This window comes from Anser brachyrhynchus (genome assembly GCF_964034855.1).
Source record: "Anser brachyrhynchus genome assembly, chromosome: 2".
Lineage (NCBI taxonomy): Eukaryota > Metazoa > Chordata > Aves > Anseriformes > Anatidae > Anser > Anser brachyrhynchus.
The window spans coordinates 30,817,261-30,842,096 of NC_137695.1; the positions used below are offsets into that span (position 1 = coordinate 30,817,261).

The 24,836-nt window shown below is 33.9% G+C and overlaps 1 protein-coding gene across 42 annotated transcripts in view; it reads right to left on the reverse strand.

Moving 5' to 3' along the window:
- Nucleotides 1–24,836, reverse strand: part of DGKB (diacylglycerol kinase beta) — a 392,397-nt gene that overhangs the window by 205,078 nt on the left and 162,483 nt on the right. For all 42 annotated transcript variants that reach the window (XR_013946810.1, XR_013946811.1, XR_013946812.1 and 39 more), the window contains 3 exons: nt 17,603–17,677; nt 6,066–6,151; nt 3,656–3,745 (listed from right to left, as the gene is read on the reverse strand). Coding sequence is in view for 37 of the 42 variants with exons in the window: in XM_080580909.1 (XP_080437035.1) it covers nt 3,656–3,745; nt 6,066–6,151; nt 17,603–17,677 (251 nt within the window). In the remaining 5 variants the exon portion in view is untranslated. The remainder of the gene's footprint in view (nt 1–3,655; nt 3,746–6,065; nt 6,152–17,602; nt 17,678–24,836) is intronic.

Genomic DNA, 24,836 nt, shown 5'->3' on the forward strand with positions numbered 1-24,836 from the left:
CAAATATAAGGAGTTCTCTTCATAGCTACTGATTCAACTGAAATTCATCATGTAGAAAAAAATAGTAAACAGCCATTCAAAGCCTCTGTGTTCAAAACACATTGCTGATGTACTACCTTATGGTTGTATATTTTTTTAAGTTATTGCCAACCACCACATAACAGCAGCATGCTCAGTTCCATTTTTCTGCGTCCTTGAGACCACTCACCAGCAGTTTGGTTTCTGAGAAACCTGTCTCCTCTCCCAACCTACAGAAGTTCCAGGAGATCTGTGTTATGTCACTGTCTACCAAAAAGCAATGTAGCGAAGAATGATGAAAGCCAGAATATTTTCATGTCTTTTTTATTATTATATTTACTTTAGTCCAGATGTAGTCAATTAAAACAAAAGATAAATAGAAGTGAATGGAAGGACAGGTCAAATGAAAAGTAGTACCCATCTATTGCTCTTCATCACCTTTTTTTTTTTTTCTTGAAGAAAATGTCAAAATATCATCAGAGGTAATCTTGTTGAGTGTGATTTGTTTCACCTCATTGAGGAACCTATGCTATGTGATGGATATAAGTTTCTGCAGACTTCTACTGCAATTACTTGGACCTTCTCAGCACATGAAGGTGAAACTGGCAAGCACAATTTATCTGACTTGTAAACTTACTGGTATGGAAAAACAATTTTTGATTTCAGCTAAAAGCTACAAAGACCACGGAAGAGAAAGGCGTGACTCGGTTTCTCTGATTCAGATGAACAGAGTTGATTTAAACAACGTAATAAATATCTTGCTTGCTAATTGCAATAGGACTAAGCATTTTGGTTTTATTTTTAACTTGCATAAGTGTGGTCTTTTCCCAAAGGAAAAGAAAATGGACGGGTCTAGTAACACAATAAATTAGCCTCATGATTCACCTACAAAACAATTTAGAATCAGGTAGATTGCATAAAACCAAGACATGATTATTGAGGAACACAGGAATCAGCCAAAAGACAGAATGGGGGTAGAGCACAGAGATAATCTAATAATGAGCAAATTCAAGGGAGCTTTTTATGCTTCTGTTACAGATGGGCTGCATATGAAGATTTTGAGAAAGCTGGCTAACAGCTTTGCAAAGTCACTGTCTATCATCTTTGAAAAGGCATGGAGACTGGGAGATGTTACAAGTGACATCACAGGAAAAAATAAAAAATAAAAAATTTGAATCCGTCATTAGAAAGGCCAAAAGAATAATTTGGAGAACTACAGACCAGTCTGCCTTACTTTGGTCCCTGGAAGAAAACACGACCAAACCCTCTTCAACCACATTTCTGGGCACATGAAGAAGTCAACCAGCATGGATTTAGCATGGGTAAACCTGACCAAAGTAATTGCCTTTTGTAATAAGATGAGGGGATTTGTGGACAAGGGGAGGAACTGCAGATATTGATTACCTCTACTTTAGCAAGCCATTCAATACTGTCTCCCACAGTGTTCTTGCAGATAAGTTGGGATGTTACTGTCTGGATGGGTAGGAAACTAGATGGATATGTAAAACTGGCTTGATTACCAGGCTTAGATAGGGGTGGCAAATAAGCTGTGCTCTATGTGGTTACCCACAAGAACTGGAGTACTGCAGGGGTCTATCTTGGGACCTGTCCCCCCCCCCCCCCCCCCTTTTTTTTTTCTTTTTGTCCTTATCAGTGACCTGGAGGTCGTTCTTCAAGTTTGCAGATGTCACATAAACTAATGCTCAATGGCAGGGCTGCCATCCAGAGGAATCTAGACACTCTGGAGTCACGGACTGGCAAAATTGAGCAAATCCCAAACCACAGAAGGAATAACCCTTGCAATGATACAGGCTGGGGATAGACTGGGAGAGGAAAAACTCTGTGAAAAAAGCACCAGGAGTAGTGTTGGAGGACAGCAAGCTGTGTATGAGCTCACAGAATAGCCTGGCAACATAGTCCAACAGCATTCTCAGTCATATGAACAGGAGCAGAGCCAGTAGCTTGAGAGAAGTGAAGTCCCCCTCTTGCTCAGCAATTAGAATGCATCCAGTTTAGAGCAGACCTGCCCTCCCTCCCCACATGCACATACAGTACAAGACAGACAACAATAAATGGGGGGAAGTTCAGCTGAGGACCACCTAGACGACTGGGGGCTAAGAGCACTTGCTCTGTGAGGAGAAGCTGAGGAAGATAGGCTTCTTCAGCCTAGAGAAGAAATGGTGGTGGTGGTAGTGGGTAACCTAATAGCAGCCTATCAAGGCCTATAAGGAAATTACCAAGACACAACCAGGCTCTTCACAGCAGTGCATAGCGACAGAATGAGAGACAAAGAGTGTAAATTGAAACAATAGACATTCAGATTGTATAAACAGAAAAACTCTACCATGAAGACAGTCAAGCACAGGAACAAGCTGCCCAGAGAGACCATGCTGACTCTATTCTAGGAAGATTTTAAGACCCAACTGGATAAAGTCCTGAGCAATGTGATCTACTCTTATAATTGACTCTGCTTGCTGTAGGAGATTAAACAAGAAAACCTCCTGTGATCCTTTCCAGTCTGAATTATTCTATGACTATTCAATGAACTGCCCAGAAAATTACGTAAGGCTGATTTGGTTGGTTTTATTTCAAGGACTATGAGAATAAACAATCACCAGTCATGACAGAAAAATGAAGAAGGCCCTCAAATGATTTGACAGAACATTATGGTTAACAAAAGTTCTCTAGCATGGAGACTACAGAGAATTTGCTAAAGACCTATCTGGTAACAAGGTAGACGTTTGGAAAGAAACTTTTGTTGAGACAGAAGAAGGAAGAAACATCTGCAAAAGCTGGGAATTTCAAAATAAACAGACAGTTTCCAAACATACAATATCTGAACTGAAATGAACAACTGAGACCTGAAACAGAACTACTTATGAGCCTGTGAACTGATGTGCTTTCTCCGGAGACTGCCTTGCCTAAGACTTTCTTCTTTGGGTTTCCTTCAGGTTATGATGTTCTTTTTAATTCTGTAATGCAAATCCTGAATGGAAATAAGTTATTGGAGAAGCTGAGAATTAGGTTCAGGAAAGGATGCAAAGGATATTAAAGTTTTGCCTTTACATATATTCTCCTTTCATCATTCTTTGTCTTCTCATTTCCTGATAAATAGCACCACAGCACTTATTGTCTGGAATCCTCTGTAGCAGAAGAGAAACGAGTGGACCAAAGGAACTCGTCTGAGGCTGAGACATATTTTTCATTTAATATTTATGAATATTAAAAAAGATGAAACCAGTCCAAAACCATTATTAGCTGTTTTCAGTAACCCTTTCAGAACAGCCCCAATTAAAATCCATTTAAGAATACTCTTTTTATAATGTATTGATTAAAGAAATAACTGCAATACAGATGGTAAAAAGCCAACCAAGTAGCTGTATACTACTCTCATTGTACCTTGGAGCTTTTTTGGTGTGAGCAGGAGCTACAAGCAAGGTACGAAGAGTGCTTATGACCTTTAATATCTATAAAACAGTTCATATAACATTTGCAGACAGCTAATTCCAAAAAGAGGAAAGGCAATAATGGTTCTTTACATACATCATAAAAGAGACGTCCAAATGTTAAGGGTAGACTTTGTTGCAATTTTTTTTCTTTTAATTACATAATGCAAGATATTTTAATTTGTGTTTACCTCCTCCCCATCTCAGACACCTTGCTAAATCATTTCCAGTCCCAAGAGGCAGAATAGCAACTGGAGGATGCTTAAGCAAGTTTGCTTTCTCTGTGAATAAAGAAGGAAAAACATAACTAAGGAACAAAAATCTAATTGCTTGGTACCAATATAGTAACTGTGTTACATTTTCTTTCAGTGAAAGACAGTGATATGTATTTTACACATGAGATTCTGCTGTCTGTTCAACAACAAGCATTTCATTGAGACATTCCATTGTGCAGCCCCTTCCCTAGCCAATATTCAATCCTTAATCCTAATTTACATTATTATCATATGGACTTTTTAAATCCAAGGCTATGATAAACATACATAAACAATGACATTATATATTTTTCTCAGACTGAATATTTTATGCTCTCTGTTAGTTTCACCTATACCATTCCCAACTAGGAATGCAAAACAGTATTAGTTCAGGACAGGAATAATGAAACAAATCCTTCAGCTGGGTGACCAAATTTCTGTTTAGCTGTGTATTCAGTTGGATTCGTGGGGAACACGACCACCATTACCAAAGACTCCCTCGACCCAACACCAGGGTTTAGCACATTAGGAATCAAATCTACTATTCAAGATAATCATTAATCAAGATAAACATCTCATCAAGTCTCTAAGTCAATATTTTGTATTTAATAAGAAATATTTTGAAATGTATGTACTTAAGAGTGTCTTTTCGCTTTCAACCTTTAATTTTCTAGTGTTTCAAACTAAAGCATCTCTATTCAAAATCAGATGGGGAAACCCTTGTGAAGAAGTACAGCTTTTCTGAAGTGGGGCAGATATTCTCCAAGTATATTTCAAATATATAATTTGTCAAATCGTCCATTTAATCATCATGAGTGGCATGTCTAGTTTAAAAGTAATATTTGAATAACTAAACAATCATCTATTTTGTTCATAGAATTATGTGTAGTTACCAACAATTGTTAGCATTTATACATCAAATTTATACATCCAGTTGATATAGCAGGGTCACCTTGTTTTTTTATCAACTTCTCTCTTCAAATATTTAGAAAGATTTAGCATTTACAATGCCAGTGTACTGCAAATTTGTAAAAGGAGAGAAGGGAGAAGAGAGGAAGGGAGGGGAGGGAAAAAATTTGAAAGTCTCAAATTGAGGAGAATTTTTTTTTTTTTCTCTCGGCTAAAATGAATTTTAAGTCAGAAGATCAGGGAAGAAAAAGATCAAACAAGAATGTGTCTGTTTCTCTAAAAAGGTGATTTCTTAAACTTTATACATATTACTCATGTCAAAAGGTTGTTTCCTAAAAGGCTGCATTTAAAACATATTTTCTGCACCTATGGAACAGGTGGATCCTGGATCTTCCAAATTATTTTGTAATTCTGCACCGCACCACAAAAAATGCTTCAGAAGTTAGTATTTTACTAAGGCAAAATGCAGTCTTTTCTTCAAATAATGTTGCTGAAAGGTAACTACATGACATTTTAGATCTCATGGAAAAGACGATGACACAATTAACAGCTACAAAACTTCACCCCTTCCAATTTAGACAGTTCACCTGATGTTTATGTACATTGATTTACAATTCTGAAAGCTATTTGAGAATTACATGTATTTGCAAAAGGACTTTTTTTTACCTCCCCTTCCTTTTCTTTTTTTTTTTTTTTTGGTCAAACCATGATCAGAAATATGTCTTTGATACTCCATCATTTTCACTTAGGTTTTCTGGTCCACAGTTCCCATGAAAAAAGCACAATTTTTAACACTCTCCAAACAGTAAAGTTGAGTCTTTTGGCCTCTCTTCATCTCCTTCCTCAGTTCCATTGTCAGACATTCCCATTATTTTCTCTGCAGCCTCTCTAGTACCCAATAAACAGTGCTATGGTGTGGAAGATATGCTCCCTAATAATCATCAGGAAGTTTGAATCTTCAATATCTTGACCTCTGGTCCTTCTTAATTATTTATACACAGGACTTTATGGCCAACTGACTGAAAGAACTCAAAATCTGAAATGATTTACATATCCCACATCATGGGCATCTAAATGGCTGTAAGAACAATTCTTTTCAAAGGACTGTTATGACATTTTCTCCATTATGGAATAATGGAACATAAACAGAAATTTGGTAGCTGCTCTGATTCAGTATAGGGAACTGACTTTGAATTGAAAACAGTTTTGATTCAAGTTTCTTGCCTTCTGGGAATCTGCAGGACTACGAACATTGAACTTATCCAGGGATTTTGCAATTTTAATACCCTTAAAAATAATAATTTCTCAAACTATTAAATTTCAAAAATTTAAATGAACATCGTGTACGAAATATTTGTATCCACATGCTGGTAAATAGTAAAGAGCAGTAAAATGAAATATATGAGTCCAGCAAAACTATGTAAACTCTGTTGATTACCTATGCAATCCAAAATCCAGCCTACTGTTCCATCTCCACCACATGCTAGTACTCTGAACTCAGGAACATCTCGGAAAAAACTTAACCTAAAAACAGTAAATGAAGATATCTATTTAATTAACATAAATTCATTGTGCATTATTCCTACATTTTATGACTTAAGACATTTCATTTAATACTAAATGACAATTTAACACTAAATAATAATCACCTCTGCCGACGCATTCATTTTTTAAACAGACGACAAATACAATCCAACAGTGAATTATCTGGTAAATTTCATATACAACTACTAATTCAAGGGTTATTATGATGCACTAATATTAGAAAAAGATGGGAACTAATGGTTAATCCAAATCTTTGTGCCAGTTTCAAACTATTCTCAGAAAACATTATCTGCTTACTCAGTTGTAAATGGCTATGTAGTCTCTCTAGACAGAGAAGTCTAAGGTGGCTGAATATATTAGCCACAAAACGTTCTTGTGAGGTGGTGCCTATAAAAGCATATGAAAATGGCACATTTCTAATAGTACACTAATACATAATAAGCTGAGCATCTGTGGTTGATAAAAACAATTTTGCACCATGGTTTAAAACAATATGTGTAAGCATCAGATTGAAAGCACCCATTACATCATCCTGCAAACTATTTTAAAAGTGCAAGATCTTTGGTAATATTTGCCCAGCTATTTCTGCTTCCACATACATTGAGTGCTGAACAATATCACTGCATCATTATGCACTTTATACAATACCAATGTTCCATCATGCTGAAAAGTGAAGATATATTAAAAACATTCTAAGTTGCAATCTTTTTAATGTAATTTTTTTTTTTTTTTTTTTTTAGGATAGCTTTTGACATGTACTGAAATTATTCCTTACAAGTAAATTGTAACTAGACAAAAACCTTACAATAATTTTGAATTATATATATGTGTATGCATGGCCACTCAAATCTATTCTACTCTTTAACGTCAAAGTCATCTTAATGCATAGTTTAAAAGCTGGTGACCAGATCAGATTTCCAGTTTGCAACTTCACGATAAATGCACAATCATTATATTGTGCACAAATTCTTAAATACAAACAAATATACTGAATAAGTTACAAGTGTAATAAGTTATTACACTTGTAAGTGTAATATAAATAAGTGTATAAGTTACAAGCTGTTTCCCATATGAAGCTTTGGTTCTGCTAAGGGAATGGTGTTCCTGTCTCTAGAAAGTTTTTTTGTTTTGTTTTGTTTTATTTTGTTTTTAAATGTCTCTTTTTAAAATGAAGAACAAATGAAAAACTACAGAGAAAAAGAAAGAGCATGTGAAACAGAAGGGGAAGCGCAACATTCAAAAAAAAAAAAGTTATTTAAGATGTAGAAGACCACAGACAGTATAACTTCTTTTTTAATTAGGTCTAGACAAGAATTTCAAGGTAAACAAATCTACATAGATAAGTCCATCACATTGTCATCCCAATCCTAATTTCCTCTGCTCAGAAGAGCTGTAACACATTAACAAGTATCAAGTACAATGTTTCAAAGATGCTTACTCATTCTGTGTCAAACCCAGTTTTGCTCTTCTCATCTTTTATGTTCTACTCGATGAATCTGAAGGACAAGTGCTGTAGGATCTCTTCTGATCCAAAATGTCATGTGCCAAATATGGCTGGCTACTCTTGGAGAACACATCTTCTAGTAAGTATGTGTGCTGAAAGACCCTCTGCTGGAAGTCACATCCCATCACAATGAGAGCGAGCAGAGAAATATCCTGGCTCACAGGTGTGCCTCACCATCATTTCATAAGAACTGGCAAAGGGACAAATGCTTTCCATTACCAGCATTCCCACTTTGCCCCAATGGTGTTGGTTCTTTAGAAAGTTAGCAGACCTAGTTATGCTACTTCCACCACTGAGGGTATTTCAGATTAATTTAAAATGAAGTTATAGAGGTGAGGGCAGGGTACTAACTTCTATTAATATTTAAGCACTTCTACCATATGTAATACGTGTCAAAAAGAAAGCTGGGGGGAGTGGGAATAATAAAAACAAAAACAAATAATCAATCAATCAAACAAAAACATTGGGTTGATGCTAGTTTTAATCCAGATAGGCAGAACATGGACCTAAACCTCAGACAACTTTTTATAAGCAGGCATCCTCACCATATGGCTTTCAAGGCATAACGTTCATTTAAAAAAAAAAAAAAAAAAGTGGACTCAAGAATCTGACAAAACTGTCAAAAAAATTCTCACTAAGATTCATTCATATTTCCACTGGAGCATTTTATACACATAGTGAATTTCCCAAACAATTGATCTCATAGTACAGAATTAAGCGCAAATGACCTTTTCTTTTTATGATTTTAAATATAAAAGCAATATTTATATTTGCATATTTTATATAATGCACATGAAACAAATATAAAGTTTGATATATTACATATTTGGTATGTAGGTTATATAAGGATATTCCACACAAATATAAATATTTAAGAAATATATATATATAAAAGTAAATATATTTATAAATTTAAATGTAAATAAAGCTCTCTTACTGAGTTAGAATATATAGCCTACATTAAGAATTTGTAAGGGAAAATATTTTTCTGTTTCATATGGTTCCAATCAAACTCAGTAAGAGTTATCATTGTGATGAAAGACAGATTTCTTAATAGAACTTGAGGGAAAGCGTAAGTATTGCCTATCAACATAGTTTTAGTCAATTAGTATCTTAATAACAACTATTACCTCTTATCCACAGAACATTTTTAAATGGTTTGAAAATAAATATTGGAGAAGAACATGGTAAAAGGGTTTGAAGCAGACATAAAACAGTGGAAGTCAAATAACAAAAATATAAAATAAATCTTTCAATAGGTCTCTTTCCCCAAAAGTTTTATCTCTACCATATATTGTCTATACCATATTGTCTAACTAAACAGTTAAATATATATATATATAAATATATATATATTTAACAGTTTAGTTAGACAATTCCTCTACATAGCACAATGTGGATCTTACAGTAAGCACGGCATGAATTACAAAGGACAAATGTCCATTATGGCAGCAACCTTGAAAGATATTACATAGAATATGAAAAACAGGTAAAATAGATACATCAAAACATACTTTATCTGTATCAAATTAATTTGTACTGTAATCTACACGCAATATAGTTATTGCAATTCTTTTTTTTTTGTTGCTCACTAAAAAAGTTACCATTAAAAGTTGCCAAAAACATTACCTTCAATTCAAAAAAAAAACACGTTCCCCACTTTACAGATAATATTCAGATATTATTTCGTATAGATTTGATTTTTGTAGACATTATAGTAAAAGGCTTTTCTACATCAGAAATTCAAGTAGTCAAATAATAGAAAATAAAAGAGCTAGAATAGTACATTCAAATATTATGCTGATACAGACAGTAACCCAAGTAATGCCTACTCTTCAATCACTTGCAAACAAGCAACAAGAAGGATCAGCAGAACTTTTCCTACTAACATCTTCTACCACAGGACACACAACACTCCTATAAGCTTGGGAATAAAAGCTAAAAAGCCACAACTATAATAATACCAGGAAAACAACAGCAATAGATGGCTGCCTCCTAAGGCCTTAAAACAGCAGGATATTTGCTAGGTAAGTTGTTAGATGATTCTTAAAAATGAACCATTTTTCTTTCTACTGATTAAATACAAACAATCCCTAAATTTGGCTTACAAGACACTGTTACATGTGATTGTATTTCTATCATCAAAATTGACTAGACCATCTAATTCTTGTCTGACGATCAAATTGTTATACCATTAACTGTTGCTCCCTAGCTTTTACAATACTTCCCAACTTTGTACATTGTGCAAATTTCATAACCATACACAGAGTTCTCAGGTCAGGGTCAATAATTAATACAGTAAATAGGATCAATCATACTGAGCTGTAAAACCTATCAATAGATATCTATCTTCATCTCAGTAGGTCCCTTGTAAATTGACCTGGTTTAGTCTGAACAAGTTTCTTATCTCCTGGTAGTAAAACAAATTAAATTAAACCACTGAAGGTGTTTGATACCAGCCTATTTTTATTATTATTTTTATTTTGCCAGACACAAGGATCACACACAGAGGCAATTATTGAGTTTCTGCTGATAAATTAGTAATTTCCACCTGAAAGATGGCAACTGTTTCAACTACCTATACTACTCCAGTTCAGTTTCTCATAATCATCTTATCAAAGCTATATGAACACAGAGAACCTATTAATGAATCATACAGAAACACTAAAGGATTTAACTATTTGTATTTGAATCATGTATATAATTGATTTATGCACTGATAGCTCTCCCCCATTATTACAGAATTGTTTTAGGAACTCCTGTCCCATTCAAAGTAAAACTATTTTAAAATGTAATTGACAATGCTTTCCATTAAGGTATCTGCACACACATTTTCCTCCCATACCTGGTAGTAGTGCACTATACAAAGATTTCAGGAATCAGCAACATAAGATATCACAGTAGTAGGACTATAAGATATCCATCAGCCAGCCTTCTTCACCCAGAATAGACGAAAAAGTTAAAACTGCTGATAGCCCAAGCAAAGAATAAGACATTGATACTGGTATCTCAGTATAGTTATCAACTAAATGTAAGGTAAATTGTAAAATATCAGCAGATATTAAAATACTATATAACTTGGCAAATTTCTCAATTGCAGAGGTCAAAGTGGGGAAAACAAACAAACAGAACTTAAGTACCTGTCCTACGGTAGAGAAATTTCCTCTTAAATGCTCTAAATGTTATTAGAGCTACTTCAGCTCTTAGGGATAAAATCCATGTTTACTGAGCTGCTTTTACAGATACACTTCAGTAATTTGGATTCAGTGTTTGGAAAAGGAGAATAATCTAGAAAGAGATGATCAGTATAATTTCAAAATACTTTTGTCTCAGCTTCTTAGCCAATATTACTATACACACCACAGGAATTTTGCCAACTATAGCACTTTTGTCTAACTGTAATCAGATGCAAGACTGAAGACTACAGAAGCTCTGCAGTATTATTTACGGAAAAAAAATTGTATTAACTGTTATTTATGTTATGACTTCTGTTTTAAAACTTCCATATTCCCAGTAATAAAGTAGTCTGGTTTTAAAGGTATTGAGACAATAAAATAATATTGAACAAATAAATATGTAAAATTTTGAAACTTTTAAATGTTTGAGAAAGTGTGGCATAAATCAAATAAAGTAATATTATTTTAAAAAATAATCTTGAATGGCATCTGTAACTTTACCAACAGTATGATAATTACGAGTGAATTAGTACTTCACTTGCATATTGGAATAGAACTTGCATTGTGTGTGAATGGAAGTGAATAAAAGATAAACATTCACCCTAAATATCACCAGCTCAAAGAAGTAACAGCCTGCTAAACCTTTTAAAAAAGATTTACATTAACAAAAGTCTAATCTGTTAGATATCTCACAATTCACGTGAACTCTATAATTTGGAAACCATCCACTTGTGAATTCACAATGCTGGGCTTAAACTAGCAATTTCACTAATTTAGATGCTCAGCTCACTATGATTTCCCCTTAAACTAGCTATCCAGATGAAAGCACCAAGTTGAAAGTTACAGCAATTACACTGTTGCAATGTTTACCCTTTTATTGTACTGACCATACTGCTGCCATTTTTCCAAACAAACAGAATACAATCCCTGACAAATGGTTATTTTGTTTGGTCATTGAGTATATGAATGTAAACAAAATTCAGTTTTTCCTTGTCTAGACTGAGAAGCTGAGCTGGCCATGTAACTGGACAACACACACTTTTTATCCTCATTATAAAACTCAGTTACAGTTTTGTATATATTTTAATGACACTATTCATGAGACAGTAATTACAACAAATCACTAATAAAAATAGTTTCGGTAAATCCAGTTTATCATAGTATGGGACAAAATATTCCTCTCCTGGAATGGCATTTGAATGTGCAAAAGTTAAGTAGTAGAGGGGTATCTTGCAGCTGAAAATACTGTTTTCAGCTCATAATTTCTAAAGATGAAGGTGGCTACCAATTTCAAATTCCAGGCTTGCTAAAAATGATGGCACAATTAGAAAAATATCATCTCAGTCTTGCAATAAGTGACCATACAGAATCACTGGTGAGCTTCATGATTATAGTGGACATTTTAACAGAAAAGTAATTCAAGCCAAGACCCTGTGTCAGATACCCCACACTGAAGACATCAGTCCCTATCACATACTTCACGCTCAAAAATACCATGAATATACCTAGGTTTTCTGTAACTATTGCTAACAATGTATACCAAACTATTTTCACATTATAGCAATAATATAATAATATAATAATTATAGTCAGTAGATGGCCCAAAATTATTTTGATATGGATATTGAACAATAATGATAGTGTAAAACCTATGATCTTTGCAAGAATGAAATTTGCTTTATCTGCATAATACCCAAAAGACGGATAGCAACTTTCCTGATTTGAGAGAGATACGTGCCAGTCAGAAGAAGGAAAGCAGAAACACTTGTGGGAAAAGTGAATCAATAAATGCTGAGTAGTGGATGTCATAGGTACAGTGAATTTCAGAAATAACTTAAAAATGATAGTCAAAAGCTTACTTTGAAATGACTGAGAAAAGGGAACCAGTTCAAGAAGGCAGGGGGGAGGGCAAGAAGCTAATAAGCAGGCTAAAGGATGGGGCAAAGGCTTTTTTAAAATAGATTTTAGACAATAGGTTTTGTGGGTGTGGCAAACTCACCAATGAACAATTACAGTGGGTAAGAGAAGGGTGAATTATTCTGGACCACAGCTTTACCAGCCTAGACTGAGAAGTAGTACTGGAAATTAGTGATATTTACAATATTTGAAGATTGTGGTATGCATATTGCAAACACCTTGGACATCATACAAATAAAAATAATGTTAAACAGCTGTTTTATAATATATATTTAAAACCAAGTTTCATGTGTTAAGACTCACTGAGTTCTAACTTCTACTGATTTATGATGCACAACCATAACGTAGAGTTAATCATTAGAGTACAACTAATCCACCACGGCTTGCTTTGCCCTTTGGCAAAAATATAATTCTTCCAAAGAAATATGGATCAGGTCCAATGTTTTGTTCAGAAGAAAATAACTATGCACTTATTATCTTCTGAAAGTATTCTTGGTGTATATGTCTTTCCACAATACTCTGTGAATTCCCAATGTCCAACAGCAAAGAAATACTTTAGCCATCAATTCCAATAATCAGGGGAAATAGTGTAATTTTCAAAATAGGCCCATTGCTTTGTGAAGGTATAAAGGCCCAGGTGCTGTAGATTCCCAACTAAATTACAGAGTAAGTTGTAGGAATTCAGTTTAGCTGTCTTGGGCATCTTTTAAGTGGACAGAATTTAAGGTTTAAAAAGGCCTGCTGATGTAAACTTGTGGATAGAATTTAAAAAATACATGCTCTCCAAATTAAATGCTTAAGGGAGTAACAAAGAAATACAACTTTTGCGGATATAATTTCTATTATACTGTATAAAAATAACATAAATTAGACATTTTAAATAATAGACTTAAGGGAACGGGAGCCTTTTCAGAGGGACAAAGCCTTTGTGAAATGGTGACCTCTCTACAGAGCCATGTGGGTCTGTGGCTGACTGCTATTCAGCCAGCTATTATTTACCTCTCTGTGAGGTGAACAATAACTGAATTTCAGATTCTTCAAGATCATTAAATCCACAATAACAGTTGTTGTCAGAAGTAGAAGACTCCTATAGAGATATAACAACCAAACAGGGAAACTCTTTTCAAGGCTAAAAACACAGGTGCTAGGCACAAATTACACAATGTATCAGCCTGGCAATTTTCATGTCACTTTGTTAACTGTTGTAGTCTATAACCGTAGAGTACCTTTTATGCCTATGTTCAGCTGCCGAGTTTTCAGGGTTTCTCCAGCTCACCCATCTCTCTCTGCTCCCAAATAACGAATGTCTAAACCATTAATTATTATACCAATGTTTAAAGCATACTGTTGCCCTTTGGCTGAGAGCTCCTTGATTTTCAGGCATCGCAGCAGGTCAGCTTCCGTTGTTGGAAAAGAATCAGTGTCAGAGGGTTGGCTTTATTGTGATTTATTTGAATCATTGCAATGTATTTTTATATAGATTATGTACATGAGTTGACATAAACAACTCTGAAAACCTTCGTTTAGGCATGCAAAGAAACTACAAGAAATATTTTTTGCTACTGTCCCAGCAGTTCTCTAAGTACCATCACATCTATTATGAAATTAGGTGACACATCCACTTGAGCAACTGGACATTCAGATGGTGATACTAAATTCACTGACAGCTTGTTCAAAATATTTTACCACTGACCTTCTACACATCAGCATATTTATTAAAAAATGCACAATAGCTGATAATCAAAACCCTTTTAGTTTTAGTTTAGTTTGTGTAATATAACAGACTTGAAAGAGGAAGCAGAATTATAAGTTTCAGATTTATAAATCAGATTTTAAAGAAATTCAGACATGGGACTAGTGTCCCTAGGCTATACTTTCTCTGAACAAGGACTATTTTAACCTTGTTCCAGCTCAGGTCTGGTAAGGAGACCTTTATTCCAACACATTTCTGTGAAAGAACATGGTTATCTCATTAAAAAGGAAGAATGAATAACCTAGAATGATTGCGCTGTTGACATTTTCATGAAATCCAGCAGTTTCACAGTCCCCCTAAGATTTAGGATATTATGGGCCTCCTTGTTCTATTGTTTTTCTCCATTATTTAAACACCTATATTTTCAACAAAAAGGAACTGGAAATATTAATTGAGAGTAACCACAGATGTTTGGAACTCAAGGTAGAAAACTTATGAATGTTATCATCTTGGTTGATGACAACATACCATCAGAGAGATACGATCATTAATAAATAACTTCTGGGTTAAAACAGACAGTTTGGCTCAACAGAAAACATGCAAATTCTACTCTCATACTATAAACATTTTACAGGTTGAGTAAATATGTCTGAAAGTAGTGTTCAAAAGAAAAAAGGCACAAAATAAACTCAATTAAAATCTATTACAATAATCATAAATTGTTTAAAATAAATACACGTTATGTTTATCCCTTTCCACTCAATTACAGTAACTGGCATGAAGGATATACTTTCATTTACCTCTGTGCTGTACAATCCCCTCACTCTGTTTCATTTCAACCTGATTGATGTACATGACAATACTAAACAAATATAACATTTTGACTGACAGTCCAGCATAACTGGCATTATAGAGGTGGATGAATGAATGGACAGATGGATGTATGGGCAGGTTTTATTAGGCAATCCAGCCCTCACAGAAAGGAAAACAAAGACTGGTAAATGAAATACAGAGTTTATTCAACTGCTTTCTTAATTGACAAATTTATACAGCCTACATAGTATTGCCAGGGGCAAAAAGTGATGGCAGGAGATAAACTGAAAATTTAGGATTATTCATTTCTGTGGAATGAATTAAAAACATACCAAAACAAGCTTAATAAAATGCAATCTCTGTTTGAAAATTAATTAAAAATTGCTTCAAAGTGACTCTGAAGTAAAACTATTTAGATTCCTAATAGGAAGAGAAATTGAAAATATTTCCTAAAAACACTGTTATGGTTCAAAAGACTAGAGTTTAAATTGCTTTCAGTACAGGGCTTGTCTGAACTTAACACTGCCCTCTTGTGCTTCTTCCTTAAAATACATTTTCTTTTACATCACAAGATAATGAAAACCAGAAGACAGTTATAAACAGAAATGCAGTCACTAAGTGGTTTCTGTGTGTGTGTTTTTTCAGTTGTTTGTTTGGCTTTGTTTAAAGCTTCAATTCAGTGAGATGAAGTTGAAAATAAATATTTAATTTATTTTAAAAGTTGTCCTCTCAATCTCAAAGCATGGCATTTCTAGTTTACCCTATGTAAAACAATACTGGTTACTAGTTTTATCTCAGTTAAAATTTATTTTAAATTCCTGAAATAACTTTCTGCAATTTTTCTAATCTAGTTAATTTTTGGAGTAAGATTATTTCAATTTTCCATACATCTCAAGATGAGTGTAACAAAACAAAAAATCTTTGAATAATCAAATGGCAATAACATTCAGTACAGGATAAAATTACAGGCATGAAAGAAATCAGACATCTCATGGATGACTTTTTTTTGAGCAGGTTTTGCCTACTCTGCAGGTTGCACCTTAGCCACACTGTAGCTAAGATAGACACACTGTATTTGTAGATATCCAGAGAATTCAAACTTCAAAAAGGATAGGAGCCAATTCACTTTTCAGTTTCATCAACACTATACACATACTAAGTCTAACATAATGAATGAATGGACAACTGATGTAGAATGGTTTTAATAACTTCCTGTATATCTGGCCTTAAAATATTCAGTATTGGCAAAAATTGTTAAAGCATACTCTTTTCAGTAATACACCCATGACAACTGAAATATGATATTGCAAAGCACAAAACATGTACATTTCCACTTTAATCTTTTTCTTCCTCCAACTTAAAAGGAAAAAAAATAAAATCTATAAACTTCTCTATATAAAAAGAATCCCAAGATTTTATATATATATATATATATATATATATATATTATTCAAGCAATAGTGTAAACTTTATGTCAGTGAACATATATCTTTTAATATATTTCTGTAATGTTTCTCATTGGTGTAAAATTTCATGTATCTGTGTAACTAAATAATATGCAACCCATACACAAAATGGTACATGGACCAGATAATCAGTGCTGGCCTGTTCTCTTCTACCAAGGTACATGCTACTTAAAAAGGAGACAATTTGAAGTGGCAAAAATTGATATACTGTGATTCACTTCCATTCACATGATTGCAAAATTGAAGAGTCACGTTAGGCAACTGACTGCAACACTATCTGATTCAGATAACACTTTAGTACCCATAAAAAGTCACTGCCAACATAATTTAGTCTGTCTAGTCACTTTCTGCCCCACTGCATCCCCCTAAGATTATAGAATGGATACGGAGAGCTCAGCCAGAGTAATCTGAAACAACACTCTGTAACTGACATGCATAAGAATATATATATATATATATATGTATATATGAACACTCTCTGCATTACACAGGAACATATATATGTGCAAAAATGTGTTTATGTAAAAGAAAACTTCAAATCAATCTTTGCGATTGTTAGATATTTGCAACATAAAAATAACCCCAATTGAACTCAGGTTGCTAATATAGCAGTAAAAGCTGCAAATAAAGTGCAATTTATCACAGAGTTCTTACAGTGTACTGCATGGTTATCAGTAAAACATATGATACATAGTTTTATTTGTACATGTAAACAAATAATACCTGTAAATTTCTGCAGCCATTCAGAGGTCTGTAGCGTTGATATATTCAAAGCATGCTATATGTGCCTCAGTCTGTTCATTTGATTATGTAGCATTTTATTAAATGAGTTCCTGGTAATAATATTAACTGTAGACTTACCCTGGCATTGGTCCATTTCCAGCAAGACTATAAACTTGACGAGGATTTAAAAGGTACTGAAATTTTCTATAAATTCTGAAGAAGTAAAAAAGACAAAGAAAAATATTTACTTACATGTTTTTTTTCATTTACTTTGTGTTTTTTTTTTCTTTTAGCTGTCAACCAAACAGTTAAAAAGTTAACATCTACTGTGATGATTTGAATGCAGGATGTCATTTATAAAAATAAATAAATAAAAACAGTTATAATTTATACAGACTGTATATTGTGGGCATAAAATTAAGACAGATGTGCTACAAGCTATTTACAATTCAAATGCCATATATAATGATAGAAGAAAAAAAAGAAGATAAGGAAATACCCAAGAAAAGGCGAGTTAAAAAAAAAAAAAAGACTTTGAAAGAACCCTGTTAATTGTTGAACTAACTGCATGGAAAAGGATATGTATCCCTGAATTTATAGCTAACACAAAATTAAAAGCCTAATTAATTGCAAAAGTAAACTGACTCTGTCACCCACCAAAAATGTCCCCATAGGTTGAACAACATTCTGATAAAGCAAATCAATTGTCAACTCATTAACTCAATCTAACTCTAGAATTTACACTTCCTTTCGATTATACTGAAATGGGAAAAAAAAAAAAAAAAAAGAACAAGATTCAAACACATTGTTTAAGTTACTTAAAGTACACTTAACTTAAAATTATATAAATAATAGAAGGGAACTGATAAGCAGGAAAAGCTTTGCCCTATCCCATAAGGAACTCCCAGAAAATCTTTCCTTATATGGTAAAATATTTCCAAAAATATTACTTTGCAAATATGAGGTTAATTGTACTAAAAGTATTACAAATGTATTGTTTCTTCATTAAGAGCACTAGAAATGTATTTTCCCACATTGAGGACAATGTGGTATCTGCACAACTTCTTATACATGAAAGTTTGAGCTCTGAATAAATGAAAACATACCTGGGATCTATGACAATGGCTTGAATTACAACCCCTTGTCTCCTGCTTTTAACTTTAATGCTAATGTACTCAAGCTACTTCATATTTTAATATTTTTAAGAAAACAGTAATTGTTTTTTCCACTGAAATATCTCTTCCTTTCTTTTTACTGCCTTAAATAAAATAGAAGCATAACAAGAGTTGAATTTATCTTAAAATGGCCACATAGTTTCAAATTCAGGAAAATAAAACTGTCTAGACACAATCTATGTGCACATTGAGGGATTTAAAAAAATAGAAATACATAATTTATCAGGTTAGGTGGAAGACAAGGATGTAAGAATACTGAATACAAACAAATTTTTAATTATCTGTAAAATTGCCAAATTGGAACATTTTCTTAACTTCTCAATTATTTAGTGATATCAGGTTCTTCATGAAGTACTATGTTCAAACACACTCAACACAGTCTATTCCTGATGTCATTCATGATAGAAAAAATCAGTATGAAATGACTGGTTTCGCTTTGCTAGCATGCACATCGTTGCCAACCGTTGTGATGACAACTGAATCAGACATTTGACAGTGGGATTACAACACAGTATATTTCTATGTCATATGCAGTATCTTATTGATGTAAAAAGATCCTACTTTTTTTTTTTTTTTTTTTTTTTTTTTTTTTTAATAGTTAGTATGTGTAAATTGCTTCTCTGTGACATAGGATTTAACCTGGTCAAAGGGTCAGCTAATTTAACCTGTGTAGCTGAACAGGAATTCTTGAACAGTATTGTTAGCAAGTCCTAAAGGCTTAAGTGAGTTATTTACCTTAAGATTAGGTGCTACAAAACACAGACATTACCTAAAGCTCACAGTACTGTTGTCAGGTATCAGTGAAATGCTATAAAAATCTTTCTAGTAAAGACAGAGCCAAATCCTATCTCTAGATCCTATCTTTAGCCAAAAACCTGGAAGTCCACCCGCAGTAATGAAGACTACATTGAATCCTACGTGAATCATTACATGCCTTCCACAGGTACTAGTTGAACATCAATACCAGATAATCACTTTCTGACGACTCACTGCATATGTCACATCATGCTTTAAGTTATCATAACATATTTATATATGCTAGTCTGTGTAAAATTCATAACTTGATGATTCATATCAGTTCATATTAACGAAGAAGAAGAAATTGTCTATAAATGTTTGTCTTCATATTAAAGTGTAACTAGACCTGACAGTGTGGGCCATTCAAGACTAGGAAATGGGTGGTAATTTAGCCTTCCAGTTTTATGTTTGTGGTACCAAAATGCCTACTTGTTTCTAGATGTGTTGCTTCTGCTTGTAAGGAAGGGATTGGACATGGTTGCTTTATGACTGAAGATTTGTTGAAAGCCATGAGACAGAACACTGGGTAATGCCAAAAGACAGCTTTTTGTGACAGAGTGCAATTCCATGAACAAAGCCAGTTTATTAACCTACCACAGGTCACTGCGACCTCCAGCTTGTTCTAAACCCTATGACTCAGCTTACCAACAAACAAGTGTTTCTGTAACTGCTAATGGGGATATTCTGTGGTAACTAACAAATTTGAGCTAAAATTGAAATCTTCAGAAAAGTTTCTCTGTTGTCATTCCTCCCCACACACACACTTAAATCATGCCCCTGATCTCATATAAACCCCAAAAACAGCTGCACTAGCATAGCTGAGGAGGCAGAAAATTACAGCAGAAGTGGCCAAGAGAACTGGGATTATCCATGAACAGCTTTGCTGCTGAAGATAATACTCCTGATTGCATCTGACTGCTTGGGATGAGTTCGACTGAGCTACCTTCCAAACTAATAAAATCATTCCTTCAGAGGGAGAAAAGAAATAGACAGAAACCTGTTGGCAATTCAAAACTGGTAGTAAAGTTGCCTGCACCAGGGAAAAAGCTGGCCATAGCAGTCAGTACCTTGTGCCAACTGGGGGATGTATCCTTTCAATCATCTGGGGGATGATGATTCAGGATGTCACCACTTTAGGCTTGATTTATCTTTAATGACAGAGAACAAAGAAGCCAAGGCCTCCACCCCAAAAGTAAAAGAATGCTAGTGATCTCTCCTAGATATAAAACATTTCAAAAAGATCATTTGAAACCGCTTCTATATTTTGTCTCAGTGTTAAATGAAAGATTAGAAATCTAGATTAGTCATACGGTAGGAGGGAAGAGCTACTCTGAACCAAAGTTATTTGAAAACAACAAAGGTCAAAGACATCATCAACCTGTACTGCACAGATACTACATGTAGAGTCAGCAGGAAACATCAGTTTATGGAAGCTGATCTCCAGTTCATCCAACCGCACATTTGTCAAGGAAACAATTGTTTAAACTCACCTGCTGGTCAGGTAAATAGATTGGAAAATGGGGAAGGGCAAAACAAAGTAATGAGTATGGCAAAACATCAGCATGATTTAGAAGCACTCTTATGTGAGAAGCACTACCCTTAACAATAACAGTATTTAGAAGCACTACATGCCTTAACTAGTTGCCAGTTGTATATATATATTCTTTCTGTTGAAATCAAATATTTTGTCAATGAGGCACTAAATTCATCCATTCTATTCACAGAATATTGAAAGCTGCTGTCTTGATGAGTTACAACTTAGTTACAACTTAAACTCAGACATACAGGAATGCTAGCTATAGGATGAAATGAAAATACTGCTTTTTTTTTGCCTTTTTTTTTCTGACTAAATGACCTGAAATGTCCATTTTATGCACACTTACTGAGAACATGTTACAGTGGGATGTGTCTGGAGGAAGATATCTGATTGGCTTTGCTGAACCAGTCCAAACTCATTTTTAATTAAAATCTGTTTGTGGCGTATGAGTGTTAAACTCATCAACTTTAATTCCAATTTGTTACTTTCTCCATAATAAACATTAAATTACACTTCTGCTCTAATTTGTTATGTATATACAGACTACACATTGTACTAAATTGTTTAAATCAAAAAAAAAACCAAACTTGTTTAAATTCATTTGCATTTCAGGTGGTGGGCACTAATATTAATATCTTTATTTAGAAGAAAGTACATCTGGATTATTTTCATAGTACTCTATTTTTCAATAAACCCTGAAAACCATAGCATTATTTTTTAAAAGATGAATCTGCTCATGAAGAACATGATATTTATCACTATACCTTTTGCAAAACTCTGTCTTTCTAACATAATTCAAGTTTTAAAATACATTGATATGATAATCTATTGTAGAGAAAGTACTTTTGTGTTCTGAATGCATTCTTTCTACACATTCATTTCCCATCACCCATCTGTTTCAACTCTCAAAAACCACAACTGAAGCATCTAACTTTGTTTACCTTAAAGAGATCCTCAGTTTTCTTCCTTTGCATTTTAGAAATTTGGGGAAGGGAAAAAAGAAAACAAAAAAAAAGTAAAATACAAAAAGAAGTGGCAAGAGTATTATTGGGGAAGTGCATTTATTCAACTGGTTGTCAGATGGATGCATGCATGCTCTGTAAGACTAAGGGCAATGAAATGGGTTGGGTTACCATATGGCAAGGCATAAAATCTCATATGGGGAACTGTGGGGAACACTGGAGTCTTGACAGTATCTGCAATAACCTTTCTGCATTCAATGAAAGTCAATTAGAAATCATAACTTCATTTATTGTGATCTCTCAAATACAGAAAATCCTAAGTAAAGAATGAAGAGCAGCTCCCAGAAAAAGATCACCTTGATCTAAATAAGTCGAGATAATGACATTCTCATCTACAAAAATAAGGGTGGTTGGTTTTTGGGGGGTGGGGTGTCATCTGGTCACCCTCCTCCCTGTTGTGAAAATCATGCTTTTGTTGCAACTTGTCCTCTACTCCTAGCTCAGGTTTCTCAATACCTGACCAGGTTGCAAAATCACTATAATCAAAAAGCCTGGTGAGTCATCATGACTGTTCATCTTACAAAGCTATTTTTGTATTGAAATGTATTATGATTTTACTTTTCACTACATAAAATGTCCAAAATACTTTGGGGAGGAAGGTACTCCTCCTGCCTTTTTAGTTGCTGACTGTACAGCAGCCAGGTAAAAATCAGGAAAAGTTAAAAATATATATATATAAAATATATAAATAAATAAATAAATATATATATCACATATACACTGTTCCCTGAAAATGTTTTCTTCCCTGAGGTTAAATCTACAAGTCAATATGTAGTCTTAACATCCTTATTTTATCATTGTACTATGTTATTTGTATTGATATGAAAAGATAGCACTTAAAAGGTAGAAGGTAACACCTCATAAAATATTCCACAAGTGGAAGACTACTCAATTTTTATATTTTTAAATGTTTTTGAATCTAGTTTTAGATCAAATCATGAGATAATACCTCTTTCTGGTGAATGACGAGATATGTCTACATGACTATGTAGTTGACCTTTTGTTGTGTTTCTTCCAACACAGAAATACTGAGTGCAACCTGGACACATTAGTATGCAATTTAACATTATTTTGTGTGGCATCAAAGCCAATTTAGGAGATTCTCATACTTCACTATGTCTACCAATTGTTGGCTGCCCTCATGCTATACACTTCAGTATGCAATGACACCTATAAGTAATGATGTTAGTGAATTATGTGTGTATAAGTCATTATTTTATTTTTTTTTTAAAGTCATCTGACTTCTGTGATCTGTATGGCACAAATAACAGTTTCATTAATAAAAACTGAAAAGTGTCAGACTGCAATAAGTGAATGGAAATAAGAGTTTGGACAAGGGATAAAGTTTTAAATTTACTTTTACCCTAGAGAATATCTAACATTACATGACATCCTTTGTATACATTAAACCCATTCAGATAGTGACCAATTCTGAGCTGGGAACTGAAAGCTGTAAAACAGCATTTCATTAACTTGTGTATAAGACTATAACTATATTAAGTGTAGCTCTCAATTCTACCTCTCAACTAGATACTTCCAGACTGGATCCCTTATCTACTCACTTCACATATGTACTGTAAGAAAGACAAGCTGAGTGCTACCGCATTACCCCCAACAATGCTCCTGTCTCACTACAATGTCTGAAACAAGAATAAATGTTCATGTTGTAAGTGTCACCTGTTGGCTCGTAGTGTATTGTCATGATTGCAAAGGCAAGTTTTTGAAATTGTTTATAGTGAATCTTTTAGATTAACTGCCTTTCACATGTTGTTGGCATTGCTCATATCTAGGTATAGGGGTATAGGTATATCTAGGTACATCTAGGTATATATAGCTATATATAGGTATATCTAGGTACAGGGTTCAAATGATCAGCTCATAAATTATAACATCTTCTTTCAGAGGTCTTCACGTGCAGTTTTGGTTAAATGTTGTTCAGCTCTTAGAATTGTCCTAACAGCTACTTAGTAGGATTTAGTCCCTTTTGTTGGTTTACTTTAAGAGACACTCTTTGAAATAAGTTATCTAGTGGAATAAGTGGGAAAAGAGGTAGGGGAAGCTGACATATTTGTTTGATTCCAAGCTTTAGAAACAGACTGAATCCCTTCTTTTTGGGTATCCACATCACCCAGTATCCACACTTGTCATCTTCAGCCTGATCTTGACCAAAAGACTGTAAACTTTTTCTAGGTTTGAAGGATAAATTATAGCACTGACATCGTAAGGTAGGCTATAAAAATCTATGGATTTGCGTGTTGTTCAAAAATGACCAATGATGTTATCACCTACTTGTGATTCTAAAGTACACCGAAAAATCAACACTTCTAATAGCGTTTGAAGAACAGTTACAGCAGGAAAATGTTACCTACCTCTGTTTTATCATACCTCTGATACACTACCATTTGAGCATAAACTTCAGCATTTTGAATTCAAATCAATGTAGTTACTGACATATAAAGTTAGGCATATCTTTAACGTTTGTGTGACTGGACTTTAATATTTCAACCGATTGTCAGAATGCTTCCTATGAACAGAAATCAACAAGTTTCTTCACTATAGGAAGAGTGACTTCCTACACTCTTCACTTATGGAGAGACTGGAGAATCTATTTACTAATCTCTGAAAGGCCAGTCATACGTTAAAAAACAGAATACTACTTCCAATTTAAATTATTGGACTTTCTGCATAATTATTACAGAAATTAAAAGAAAACTGATTTAATTTCAAAGTTACTATATACAAAGTCAAAATGTAACAAATCATCTTCATGCAAATCACACTAAACCATACACTGAATATAGATACTCTTCCTGATATTAAATGAAACTTGCATAGAGCTC